The sequence below is a fragment of the Miniopterus schreibersii genome, assembly GCF_964146895.1.
Source record: "Miniopterus schreibersii genome assembly, chromosome: 2".
In the NCBI taxonomy this organism is placed as follows: Eukaryota; Metazoa; Chordata; class Mammalia; order Chiroptera; family Miniopteridae; genus Miniopterus; species Miniopterus schreibersii.
The window spans coordinates 38,215,938-38,230,643 of record NC_138102.1 but is presented as its reverse complement, the minus strand read 5'-3'; the positions used below and the strand labels follow the sequence as shown (position 1 = coordinate 38,230,643).

Below are 14,706 nucleotides of genomic sequence, written 5' to 3'. Positions count from 1 at the left end.
AGTTTATTTTCTCTCTGTTAAGATTTGGTAATTTCTGTTCTCATTCACTGGTTCTTTCCCGTCTCCTTCAGTCAGCTATTCAGCACACTCAATGAGACTTTTATATCACTTTTTCTGTTTTCCAGTTCTAAAAATTCCCTTTGGTTATTCTTGTTATATCTTCTATTTCTTTGCTGAGACTTTGTTTCTTTGTTGAGGCATTCTGTTTTTTCATTTGGCTTAAACATGTTTCTCGTTGCTTTTTTCTTGGTTGCTTTAACATTTTTATCAGATAATTCTAACATGTCTGTTCTGTTAGTGTTGGAATTTATTGTCTTTTTCAGTTTGAGATTTGTTTCTTGGTATAATGAGTGGTTTGTAATTGAAACCTGGACATTTTCATCTTATGGGACTGTTTTTTATTTAAATCTTCTGTTTTGGCTGGGTTTTTCTGACATTGTTCCAGAAAAGTGGGGGTGGGCAGGTGGAGGTAGAAGTTTCCCACTCAGCCTTCATCAATACTTGAGGTGTGGGGGCTTCTTGCTACTGCTCGGTGCAGGTGAGAGGTTAGGGGACTCATTTTCAGCCATGGATAGAAGTCTTGGCTCCCCACCTGGCCGCCTCTGACACCACCTTGGTAAATGTGTGGGCGCAGCTCATTAGAGCCTAACCATGGATGAAGTCTGGGCTCTCCATGCTACCTGCTGGCATTGGTGGGGGTGGGGCCATAATTTTCTCTGGTGTTTGCATGGAGTAGAGCCATTATTGTCAAAACATTTTCTGTCTGGCTAAGCTGATCTTTCCAGGTCTTTTGACTTGGTGCAGCAGGCTTTGGTGTTTTGTTTGGGGAGGGTGTGTGCGCATGTGTGTCTGTCTGTACCCGTTGGCTTCTGGGTTGCTGACTTCCTCAGATCCAAGTCTAGGGTATATGAAGCACAAAAGAAACCTGGGGAACTTCCACACTATGTTTTCCCTCAGGTCCAGAGGTCCCTCGCTGGGTTGCCTGCTTTTTCCCTTTCTTAGTCTTTTCATATTTTTTAAAATATTTAATGTCTAGGGTATTTATTAGTACCTAGTTGGACAAATAGGGGAAAGTACATTTATTCCACCTTCCCAGAAGCTAGTTTTTGTTTTGTTTTTAAGTGAAGTACAGTATTTTCCAATTGAACTTATTATTTCAAGCTAATTGTAGTTTTACATGTAGTTGTAAGAAGTGAAGCAAAGACACACATACTCTATGCAGTTTCCTACAGTTGTTTTACTGTCATGGAGAACTTTAGAACAATATCCCAACTTGGATTTTGACGTAGCTAGCTTCTGTTTAAATGTTATATTTAAAGCTGTGTTTTAACACATCAGCATCTAAAAGTGAAGATTGCAGCACCTTGGGAATAATGTGCCACATTATATGTCTTTTTAGTTTGCCATTACTGAGGGAAGTAACCTAGTGTGTGTAACGTCACTAGTACTTTCCAACAGTTTAAAAAATGCTGAAATAGCTTTTATTGGTCTTAGAAAGCTAGTAAAGGTAGGAATTTAAACAGGTTCCTTCTGCAAGGAAGTACATTGTACTTAGTTGTGAATATTAACATTCATTATATAAAATAAATGGCATGTATGTTATGGGCTCCATGATTTCGTGAAAGTTAGAGTGACCAAAAAATAAAACCTTCTCTCTGCTTTGCTGAAGGTGCTCCATATAAGTCAGACTTTAACAAGGTGTTTTCCTTAGTTTCAAAATCATGAGCATTCTTCTGTAAAGAAATTTATCAGGTGGGTTGATTGGTACTCACAGGTGTGCTCTGATTTATCATTTTCTGGGGTCATGTGTTTTATCTCCTAACTCTTAATTGCAGGTACTACATTCCTTGTTCCTACAGATTAGTAAGGTAAAAGCAATGTTTGAAGGCATGTGCTCATTCAGGTAAACTGATTAAGCAACATATAGTGAGGAGTAGAGGGCTTTCTCTGGCTCTAGAAATAGAATTTGTTGCTCATCGTGATTTGCTCATTTAATAGATACACAGAAGCGACCAGCAAATACGAATCTGTCATGAAAACAGAGCCTAGTGTTTCTGAATACACAATTCGTTCAAAAGAAAGGATTTGCCACTGCTTTTCTAAGGTAACAGTTAACCCATTCCCAGAAATGTAAACACTTAACATACGGAATAGAAACCATAAATCACTTTCTCACATTTACGTTTAGGACGAGAAGCCTGTTGAAGCTATTCGAGTGTGTTCTGAAGTTTTACAGGTGGAACCTGACAATGTGAATGCCCTGAAAGATCGAGCAGAGGCCTATTTAATAGAAGAAATGTATGATGAAGGTAAATCTATAAGAAATTGCATTTCAGTATCTAAAAGTTGATGTATATGAAAATTAGCACATTTAACATCCTTTTGTTTGAAGCAAGTTTACCAGAGTACCAGGAAATGTTGACAATTTTAGAAAAATGGCAGAGAACTTTAAAATCATTCTTCCTTAGTAGAACTTGAAGAGTATACCATATAAGGAAAAAGTTCTGCTGTTGAAACCAGCTCAGTAGAATATAAAAATAAAAATTTTAGCCTTTCTTTTAGACAAGTTAGAAAAGATAAATAACAAAATAGAAAATTTAAATTATAGATTTCATATCACCTAGAGGTAATACCAGTTCATTTGAACTTATATCTTTCAGACTTTTTTATATATATATAGATAGACTTTTCTATCTATATATATATTAGAATATACATATTCTATGCAGATATAGTATACATATTATACATGCAGCATACATGTTTATGTCATATATTCCTAAATTTAAAATGATCTTCTGTGACCCCTAAGCTGTTAAATAACAATAGGCTAGCTACTTACCCTGTTTGTTTAAGGTGAAGTGACAGAGTTTCCTGTTAGATGTTGTAAGGACCTTGAATAAAGGCAGTGCCCTATTTTTGGAAGATAACTAAGGCATATACAGTAGTATACATCTTTTGAAAACTAGACTTTTTTCATGTGACAATATACTATGAACATTTAAATGAAATGGTTTTAAAAGAAGCCTTACTGTCCTTATTGAAAAGTTTTCATTTCAAATCTGGTAAATCATTTTAAATTGAAAACAGAGGACTTTTCTGGTGAAACTTAGTTTGTGGTATTCTTCCCCCCCCCCCCCCCCAATTAGGTAGTAAATATTTAACAAAAGTGTGTGGCTATTAAAATAATATGTATTAATATTAATATCATGCAAAAATAGTCACAAGTGGAAATTGTGGATAAAATGTTAAGTGTGATAATGCATCTGCAACTACGATAAAACCTATCCTAAGGCAGCGATAGATAACTACACTTTTAATTAAGAAAGGTTTATGGTACTCTTTTTTTTTTTTTTTTTTTAAGGCAAACTGATCACTTTTCTTCTGCTTTCCACAATTTGAAGAGAATCTTGCTCCTAAGTGGTATCCTAGGAGTAATGACAACTCTGGTTATTACTATTTGTGGGACATTTTATAGTATAGTCCTTGAAGTCTGATTGAGGCTTGAAATGTATGCAGTTAATATGATGTTTTAATATTCATAAGAATGCTTCAGTAAGGCAGGTAATCTATATGGGAGAGCCCATTAGCATAATTGTTCTTTTCACTTTTGAGCTACTGTGTCTACTCTGTGAGATGGCTATGCTATGGGATTTTCATTCCAGTTTTTGGAATGCTTCATCAAAGGAACTTTTGTCATCTATATATAAACCCTCAGCTCTCATTGTGAAATAAGAGAGCTGCAGAATATAAAAAACTTAGCTGTTAAAAAAAGGTTAAATCTTTTAGGTTGCTAAATATAATTTGAAAAGGTGCCTTTGTGAATGTCAAACTGACTTTTTTGGGGGGTGATGACAACTTAATTTTTTTTTGAATTAAATTTATTGGAGTGACATTGGTTAATAGGATCATGTAGGTTTCAGAACAGCTTAATTCTTGAAGGAAAAGATGCTTAATACTAATTTAATAGAAAAGATGGCTTTGAAGTCTTTTTTCCTTTAAAAATTTCTTTTAAATAGGAGTTTATTCTTTGTCTTGGGGGAGGGTGCTAAGATTATACATTGGGGAATCTTTCTGAATTATGGTTTTACAAGAGTTAAATGGTTGGTTGAGTCACAGGTATGGAAATTTAAGCAACCACCTGGAGCGAGAATGGATTGCTAGGTCTCTAAATTTGGGACGATGGAGAGAAGCCTTTCATGTACTCAAAGATATTATTTGACTTGTTTGAATTTGAATCAGAGGTTTAGTAAATGATGTAAATAAGTAATACTCTTACTCAACTAGGCTAAATAATATGTTGAAATTCTGAGTTAAAATATGAAGGCTTTCCATATTCTGTTACTAGTTTTACCTTTTTAAAAATCAGCAATATAAAGTGATAGTAGGTATATAATGAGTAAAGAAAAATAGGTTTAGTGTATAATGGAACATGGAGATTAATTAATTTTAGGCCTACAATAGAATTATCAGGAAAGATAGTAGGGGATTCCACTCATTAAGAAGCAAGTAAGGTAAGATTGTTGTTTGAGGATGCCTCGGAGACCATGAAAAATGAAGGAGGCTCTTCAGCTCTTTTTGAGTAATTCTTTTAATAGTTTTTGAGAGGAACAAACTGACATTGAAGCAATACTGACTAGTTGGCAAATTTCCTTTGAATGTAGGGTGATTCAAGTGTCCTTATGAGATAAACACCTGTATTGGCTTGAACTTAAGCTGCATGAGGACCTGTGTCTATTTTATTAACTGATGCATCTCTGGTACTTGTGCCTGACACATAATGAGGCACTTATATATTTGCTGAATGAATGAATGTAGTTAAACAATAGGGTCATAGTGAAGAGTGTATGGAATTTAGAATTAGTCTTGGGTTTGAATCTGGCTTTCCCATTTATTTTATTTTTTATTTTCAATTGTGGTAAAGTACACATAAAATTTACCGTATTGATTTTTAAGGGTGCGTTTCAGTAGTGTTAAGTATATTCACATTGTTGTGCAACCAGTCTCCAGAACTCCTTTCATCTTGCAAAACTGAACTCTATACCCATTAAACTCCATTTTCTCTCCTCTCCCACCTTCCAGGCCCTGGCAACCACCATTTTACTTTATATCTCTATGAATTTGACTATTCTAGATACCTCATATACGTGGAGTGATAGAAAATTTTTCTTTTTGTAACTGGCTAATTTTACTGGCTAATGTCAAGGTTCATACATGTTATAGCATGTTAGAATTTCCTTCCTTTTTAAGGCTGAATAGTATTCCATTGTGTGTATATAATTTGTATATCAATTATCTGTTGATGGACATGCTTCCTTCCACCTTTTGCCTATTGTGAATAATGCAAGATCTTCCTCTAAATTCTTCTGGATACATACCCGGAAGTGGGATTGCTAGACTGTAATGTAATTCTAGTTTTCTAGTTTTTGAGGAACCACCATACTGATTTTTTATAATGGTTGCACTGTTTTGCATTCCCATGGTTGGTCCCAATATCTCCGCATCCTTGCTAACCCTTGGTATTTTCTGTTTTTGTTTTGTTTTTTAAAACATATCTTTATTGATTTCAGAGAAAGGAAAGGAGGAGGAGAGAGAGATAGAAACATCAATGATGAGAGAGTCATTGATCAGCTGCAGCCCCCAACCCGGGCATGTGCCCTGAGCGGGAATCGAACCCCGATCGCCTGGATCCTAGGTCGATGCTCAACTGCTGAGCCATGCCTGGCTGGGCAGTATTTTCTGTTTTTTGATAGTAGCCATCCTTCAGAGTGTGAAGTGATATCTTATTGTGGTTTTGATTTGCGTTTCCCTAATGTTGATGTTCAACATCTTTTCATATACTTGTTGGCCATTTGTATATCTTCTTTGGAGTATGCCACTTATTTTTACTATGTGGTTTCAATGAAATAACTTAGCCTTTTTTGTTTTACTTCCTTATCTGTAAGATAGGAGTAAGAACAGCACATATTTCATAGAATTGTGACAAATAAGATGATGCTCAGAAAATGTTTAGTATAGTGCTCCTAGTACACTTCTAAGTAAATGACTTCCTTCATACTCATTTTCAGGGTAGTAGTTTGGAACTTGCATTAACTTTTTTTATACAAACAATATTGTATGGGATAGTTAGCTTCTAGGTCTAACCTATGACTGCTGCATTAACTCTGTTTGACTAGCTCTTATTTTAGTATTACTAGTAATGTCCGTACTTCTGAGAACTGGAGCCAAGCAGTACCTTTTCTGAATGAAGGACTAGCCTTGGCAAATTAGAAAATAAAGTTTGTCTTTGATATCCTATGTAGAAAGGAGACCATTCCTTCTGAGAAGATCAGATTTCTCATGGCTACTGCTTTTTTCAAGGTTGTTGTCCAGGGGTCCCTGGCTTCTAATATGGGGAGAAAGAGGGGAAGAGATTGGTCTGAGTTAGAAGATGCTGGCTGTATTTAGGATCATACCTAAAGCTGGCTTATAAGTTAGCTGCTGCTTAAATATTGATATTTTTACATATCAGTCATAACAAGGGCATCTACCTTAGTTTCACTAAAGAAGTTGGAAACAGGTGGTTAGGATAGAAAACTATTCCTTTCAAAGACAACTAGTGTAAGATAATATATGCAGATTGCTTACCTCCTTTGGCTGTAAACATCAACAGTAAATCTGGTGTGCGTTTTTACTCACACACAACCTGCTTAGCCACAGCCTCCTCTTTTGTTTTGAAAAGTACACGGTTGCAGGTAAGACTACATAACTACCTGTTGTGTGGGGATTAGCACATTTGCCTATCATATCAGTTGGCAAAACATTGTATCCTCTATAATGCCAACCCTGTGACTTCTGTAGGAAATACCAAGGAATCCCTGAGCTTAATATGTATGTAGATGGGGAAACATTCATTGTGGGTAAACAGTATTATTTAGCAGAAAAATGCATGTTATAAGGCTAATTTCCAAGTGATCAAAAGCTGTAAGTGTTGGAAAAAATATTAAGGAAAAAAATAGGGAAGGACACTCCAGGTGTTGACGCTGAAAAGAAGCCTAGAGGCAGGGGAATGAAAGGTGACAGATATATTTGAGGACAGAGGGTGGGTTTGGATAGAAGGAAGTTGGCCATAGATATGTTTTTGTTTTCACTTTTTATTTGCCAGTTAACAGGAATGTGATTACCTCTGACAAACAAGTGTGATCTCAAATAGCGAAGCAGTTTCTTTAAAGGAGAAAGAAAAACCCCTTCACATTTCTTACCATCTTAAGTACAGATAGACTAAGTACATGGAGCAAGGCTCATATTTGTCTGTCTACTTCAGTGCTTTGAATACAGTTGTTAATATTTTTTCTCACTGTTGACAGAGATATTGTAGCACAAGATTTAAAATTTTATAATCCTATAGGAACCAGAACTCTCTTTGTATTTAGCACTATTATTTTTCTACTATAAAAATTTCAACAAAATATATTTATAGAGCACATTGATGTATCAGATTCAGTTAGAGTGCAGGCCACATTATGTCCCTATGTACAGAATTAAACAGTTTTATTGATTTTAGAAAGGGGGGGAGATTGTTTGCCTCCTGCACACACCTCAGTCCTCTCCCTCTTAAAAAAAAAATTAAAATTAAAATATGTTGTTTCTTTTGTTACTGAGTTGTAGAAATTATGTATATATTTGTACTCCTTTATTCTGTTAATGTGATAAGTTAAACTGACATTTCTAAAGTTAAATCAACCTTGAAATATTGGGCTAAACCCTTCTTCGACATACCTATCCTCTTTAGATATTGCTGGATTTGATTTGCTAATATTTTAAGTGTGCTCTATGTTCATAAGGGATATTTCTCTGTAACTTCTTTTTTTTAATATCTTTGTCAGATTTTACTGTTAAGGTTGTACTAGACTCAGTTACAAATTGTTCCCTTCTGAGAGAGTTGTGTAAGATTGGTGTTTTCTTCCCAGTGTTTGAGAGAATTTACCAGTGGAACCATTTTGGTTCTGGAGTTTTCTTAAGAAGGTTTTTTGGTTATGTTCTGTTTCATTAATTGAAATACGGCTGTTTATGTTTTCTTTTTCATCTTGTGTTAGTTTTTGTAAGTTACCACTTTCAAGGAATTTGTTCATTTCATCTACATTGCTAAATTTGTTGGCATGAAGTTTATAATACTATCTTTTTTCCCCTCTTAGTGCCTGTAAGACCTGAAGTGATTATTCCTCTTTCATTTCTAATAATGATAATTTATATTTTCGTTTTTTCCTCTTGATCAATGTAGCTAAAGTTTGTTGAAATTTGTTGGTCTTTTGAAATAATCTATTTATGGATTTGTTAATATTTTCCATGATTTTTCTTTATTATTTTATTCTCTTTACTTCCTTTGACTTTGGGTTTACTTTGTGCTTCTCCAGCTTCTTAAGGTTGAATTATCATTGATTTTAGGTCTCTTTATTTTTAATATAAGCGTTTAAAGCTGTACTTTTCACATTGTTATAGTTTCAATATCATTTGGTTTGAAATGTATTCTAATTTTCCTTCTGACTTTTTCTTTGATGCATGGATTATTTAGATGTGGTCTGTTGAATTTTCAAATACAGGGTGGGGCAAATTTATTAATTATTGTATTCAAAAGTGGATATAAACTGTAAACCTACTTTTGCCCCACCCTGTATTTGGTGGTTTCCTAGGTACCTGATTATTGATTTCTAATTTAATTCCATTGTGGTCAGCGAACATACTCTGTATGATTTCCTTTCTTTTAAATTTATTTAGATTCGTTTCCTTTAAAATTTATGTAGACTTGTGTTGTAGTCCAACATAGTATCTGTCTTGCTGAATGTCCTGTGTGCACTTGAAAATAATGTGTGTTCTGCAGTTGTTAGGTGTCATGTTTTTCTGTTAGTTTTCCCAGCAGTTGCTGAGAGTGCAGGCAGGGTAGAAGGGGTCAATGGGGGAGAAAAAGGGACATCTGTGATTCTTTCAACAATAAAGATAAATTAAAAATAATAAAAAAATCTTTACCTTTTGTGGAAATTGCAAACTTTCCTATCTTTCCCTTTTAAGTGTCCAATATTCCTTTATATATTTTGGAGCTCTGATATTAGCAGCCTGCACAGTAAGGCTGTTAAATTCTCCTGATGAACTTCTTCCCCTCCCCCTCCTTCTATTAATTCCAGAAGGGAGTATCACAATATTCTCAAAAAACTCTGAGGAAAAATAATTTTTTACCCAGAATTTTATATGTAACAAACTATTATTAGGGTAGTTTAAGGTAATTATTGGGAAAATTTCCTTAAGCTGTGGGATCTCCGTGGAAAGCCTGCTACTTAATTGGGAGATGCCTTTTTCTATGACAGTTGTTTCATTTCAGTTGTCTCTCTCTTCTCAGTTCTGTTTGTGAGTTACTCTCTTGAGGTTTCAGGTTTATTTGTACAGAATTTGGCAAAGTAGCCTCCTTACTTTAATTTCTTCTGTCATGATTATTGCTCACTTATTTATCTGAGCTTTCTTTTCTTGACTAGAGGTATTGATTTTTGCCAAGAGGTAAGCTTTTTGACTTATCAGTCCTAGTTTTCTGTTTCATTAGTTTTTTTGGTCCTACAATTCACCTGTTTTCTAACTTTGAATCCTGATTACATAGTTCATTTTTTTACCCTGTAATTTTTATTGAGTATCTAAGGCTGAGTTATCCTGTTAACACTGCTTGAACTGTGTCTTATAGGTTCTGAATGGCAGTGTTTTCATCATCATTTTCTAGATATTTTGCAGGTTTTATTTTTACATTTCTCTGTTTTAAGAGTTGTTGGTAAGTTTAAAAATTTTTAGGTGCAAAACTATTATTTCTTACATTAATTTATAGTGTTATAACATTGTAATCAAAGAATATTTTGACTACTTCCATCTTTTTGTAACTTATTACTGGTTTATTTTTTTTACCTAAAATGGCTGATTTCATGAGTTATAGGGATTTGAAAAGAGGTTGAACTCTCTTGTTTCTGGGACAGAGTTTGACGTGTCAATCACATCTACCTTATATTGCCATCTCCCTCCTCTTGGCTTTTTGTTCACTTGATCTATTATGAACAGAGAAGTAAAAGTCTCCCTCTACTAGTGTCTTAAGTCTGTTCTAGTATTTTTTTTCTGCTTTATGTTACCATTGTTTTATTTGATGCAGGTATTATGTGTCTCATTATGATGTCTAGCCTTTAACATTATAAATCTCCCCCCTTTTGTTTAATGTTTTTGACCTAAATTCTAATCATCTGAAGTTAAACTCCTTGCTGACCATGTCATGAGTATACACGTGTTTCCGTGTTTTTTAATGTTGCTGACTGGTCATGAGATAACTTGTGTCTGCACTTACTAATTTTAAGCACTTTGCTGACCAAAGTAGCAGGCTCCATGGGTGAGTCTGGCTTGAAATAGGTGGTCAGCAAGGTTTAAGATTGTGAACCAAAGTTTATTTGCATTTGCCTGGTGAAACTTTGACCATGCTTTTATTTTCAACTTTTTGGAATCACTTTGTTTCAGGTATGTCTCTTGCATAGAGTTGGGTTTTGGTTTATGATCCCAAATAAATTCTTTTAAATAGATGAGTTAAACACATTTACATTTAGGACATGACAGATGTGTCTGAATCCTGACATTGTTTTGCTGAGAAATTTTGCTATTTGCTTTGGCCTGTATCGTTTTATGTACTATTTTGATATACAGGAAGGTTTGTATTTTTCTTCTTGATTACTTTTATAGTTTTGTTAATTTCACCCTCTTCTTTTGGGCAATATCAATTAGTTTCCTATGATGAGGAAGAATATTAACATGTTTCTTCCTCCTCTTTCCTTTTCCTTGACCACTTATTAATAGCTTTCTAGTATTTTCCTTTGACTTATCAATGGGTGATGTTTTCTGATTGCTTCAGCTGTAATTGGGGGAATTAATGAACTAACGCTCTCTTCTTCTTCCTTTTTTTTTTTTTTTTTTAGCTTTATCCCTCCTGCCTTGTTGGGGCATGCATTCTCTAGCACTGTACTTCTGTTTTGTTTTAGTTTCAGTTTTATATTAAATATATTCAGTGTGTTCCATCCCTTCTTTGGCTCTGGTTTCTCTAGACTTCTCTTGGTGAGCTCATCCCATAGTAGTTTCCTCGAGGGGCTTCTGGGAAATTTATTTCCTGATTTCTTCTATGTTCAAAGCAGTTTATACCTTTTGTACTTGAAGGATGGCTTGGCTAGATAATAAAATCCTTGGTTCACAAACTTGCTGTATATTTTAGTTACTATTACATTCTTTTTGAACACTGAATATTGCTATGGAAAATCTGGGGCCAGGATTTTGGTTTTGGTCTGGCCACCCAGTGAGCCCTTAATATTGACCATTCTCATCCTGTTTGGCCTGGTACCTAGTGTGCCCTTTTGAATGTAGATTTATCTTTTTAGAAAAGTTTTCTTAAATTTGATCTAAATTGTTTTGTTCTATTCTATTGGTTTTTGCTTTAAGATCCAATTATGTATAGGTTGTATTCCCTTGCTTGTCATCTGTAGCTACAATATTTTCCTCTAGTCTTTATAAACTCACTATTTCCATTTCATTTTGTTGGGTCCTTGTTTTTTCCTCATATGCTTCTCCTTTGAGCTCCTTCTCATTTCATCTCCACTTCTATGAGAGTTTTTATTGTACTTATTTTTGTTGAGTTTTGACTACTCACATTTTTCTCTTCCTTTTCTCACTATCTCTTTGCTGAGTTCTTATTCTGCTTAGTGATTACCCTTAATAGGGGCAACTGAATTACATTTTAAATATTCATGCCATAATATTTGCTCAGATTTTTCATGTATTCTTTGGCTATTTTGATGCATGTCCATAAGGTAAGTTTTGGTGCTCTTGTTTTAAAAATTAAATAGCTCTGGATTGATGCTGTACCATTAAAAAATATTACTCATCACAAAATGAGTTAAATTGCCCTTTCCTAGCTATCTGTGGGAAAGTCCTTTGGGGGTATGTGTGTAAGGGGGTGCTGGGGACAGGGAGAAGCCTTCTGTACTTAACAATTGCAATACTCTCTGCTTCACTGTTTCCACAGACATTCTGCTTCCTGCTAAAATGCTTCTGTATAGCCCCGCCCTCTCTGCTTCTCTGAGCCAAGTCCAGGAGGTCGTCTGCTGCCAGTCCTGCTGCCCCTCTGCCCACTTCCTTTGCTACACCAAAGGGGTATATCTTTTGCACTTCAGGGTGAGCCCCTCACCTTGAGAGCACACAGTTGCCGAGTTTCCTGAGATGTGCTGCCCAGGCCTATCTGCTATCCTTATTGTAGTCCCTTCTTTCCCTGTCTTCTCCCTAGTAAGGCCTCTGCTTTATCTTCACTCAGTCTGTGCTAGATTTCATGGTTCTTGTAATATGCAAAGAATACAGGCTGTCACTTCAGGGTGAGCCCATACTCATAGAAAGTGTACTTTGCTGTCATTTTCTGTGATCTCTTGTTATTGGCCTTTCTCACTATTTCCTTCCCCCTCTCATTTTAGATTTATGGCTGATAATAGCTAATATTAGCAGCCCTTGTACAGTTTGAATTGTTTTGCTGAAAATGCAGCTCTCCCCCACACCCCTTACCTTGTTTGTTTTGTATGATATCCAGGGTGAGAAAGTTGGTGTTCCATGAGGCATATTTATATTGGAGGTGTAATGTAATCTTCAAAAGGCTCTCTAAAGGCCCTGTGTTGAGAACAGACTTTTAGGGAAATACGGGTGGAAGCTGAGGAGAGCTGTTATGAAGCTATTGACTTCATCACGGTGGTAACTGTGGAAATGGTGAGAAGTAGTTAAATTCTGTTGGTGGGGAAGCTGATTTGGGGATTTGCTAATGGGTTGGTGAAATGAGAGAGTCATGTGCAGCTGCGCATATTTGTCTTCCAAATGCTTTTCTGTATTGGGGAGTCACTGCACACTTCTGCGTGGGCAGCACCTGTTCACAGGAAGGCTTCCCCTGCAGTGCTCTCCATCTTGCCCAGTTGCCAGAATGAACAGGACTCCACCCATTTTGTACTCATTTTACTTTATCAGGTGGAGTCCTCTGGTGTATTTAAATTCTGGATGGAACTGCTTTTCCTTTGTTTGGTCTGGGTCTGTCCTGGAGGTCTCAAGGGCCTGCGGGCTCAGCTCTGCATCTCTTCCTGGTCCCAGCAGCCACATCAGGGGCCCTCCAGATGCACACCCTCCATTCTACTTAGAGGCTGGTTCTTGAGCCCTGATAGGGTTAATGCTGTAGCTGTTCCACATAAAAGGGGAAGAGCCTGCCCCGCCATTCTCTAGTCATCTAATGAACTATCCTAATGAGTGCCTTAAAGCTACTCTTGCTTGCTAAACTGAGGATCCTTGGCCAAATAGAATGGACTCCAAATTAGCTAGGGTCTCTTTCAATGTATTTGGATTGTGGTTCTTTCTACTTAGGTTATTGCTTTCTCTTTGCCAAAAACATCTCAATTTCCAGTCTGTTTCAGTGCTGCCATGGTTTTACTATTTTTTTTGGTCATTTTGGTGGATAGTGGGATGGAGGACAGGCAAACTCCTGTGCTTACTGTTTGCCATCTCAATCTGGTTGTTTGAATTGAGTGAGGGGAATATGGAAGGAAAGAAATTTGGGAAGGATAAGATTTTTTAGATTCAGAGGTTAGAAAGTGAATTTGCTAATATGTAACATACTGTTCATTTGGGGCCTTAATATTTCTGGCTTATTCTTTTCACAGCTGCTCAGTATGGTATGTGATAAAAACTGGATGGCATTTAGTTTTTACGTTTTGGTTTTTTTTTTAGGGTTCTCTTGGAGAGTAGAATCTGAAATATAATTTAAAATGATCTATCTAGTTTATGCCCTTGGAAAGTTTTACATCATCCATATTAAGTTTCAACTTAATTACCTACCTGTAATTTTATATTTTTTCCTATATTGGGGAAAATGTATCTACCTTAAGTTTTAATAAAAGATAGGATATAGAAGCCTACTTTGGGGGAGATACTGTGAACATTTAAGAGTGCAAACATGTTTTAAATGTAGTTTGCATAAGTAGCAAAATTGCATATATTGAAACATTTCCCTTTGTATTAAATTCCTTCAAATTACATTTCCTTACTAGGTTCTGATATCAAGAGCTTGGGTATTGCAAAGTTAAACCTCGCTACTATTTGTTACGGATTTGTGTACTAAATTGGAAAGATATTTTAGGATATCACCTAGATTCAGTGATACTAATATTTAATATTGATGCATTGAGGCAGGAATTAGGGTAAAAGCTTAAAAAGCAGCTCCCCTGTGTTCAGGGGCCAGAGGCAGTGTTGGTTCATTTTTCTACGTAATTCAAGCTTAAACATTTGAGTCATTCTCATTCTAACCTTGCCTAAGGTTAAACCCCTTCCAGGGTCAGCTGTTGCCAAGGTGAATGCTCAGGCATATTATCCAGGGATGTCTTTTCCCACAACAAATTGCATTTCCATAAAAGCTAGAATTTGAAACCATTATTTGAGATGCCTGTATAGGGAAAACACTGAGAAAAATTTGTTTTGGAGCCTCCCAAGGCCACACCCTGATTTGGAGATTTAGGAGGACAGCATATAGTTGTACTGAGGACGAAGATCTATTCCAGTGAAAGGATACTAAGTAAGATCAGCATCTGGAAAAGGCTCCTGGGCAAAATTCAGAGGCAACCATGTGAAAGATTCCAAGTGTGTCTCTGT

The 14,706-nt window shown here is 35.9% G+C and overlaps 1 protein-coding gene across 2 annotated transcripts in view; it reads left to right on the top strand.

The window, feature by feature from the left end:
* The window catches only part of DNAJC3 (DnaJ heat shock protein family (Hsp40) member C3), a 59,417-nt gene that overhangs the window by 37,673 nt on the left and 7,038 nt on the right, over window positions 1-14,706 (top strand). For both annotated transcript variants that reach the window (XM_081127978.1, XM_081127979.1), the window contains 2 exons: window positions 1,999-2,104; window positions 2,189-2,309. In XM_081127978.1, coding sequence (XP_080984104.1) covers window positions 1,999-2,104; window positions 2,189-2,309 — 227 coding nt within the window. The remainder of the gene's footprint in view (window positions 1-1,998; window positions 2,105-2,188; window positions 2,310-14,706) is intronic.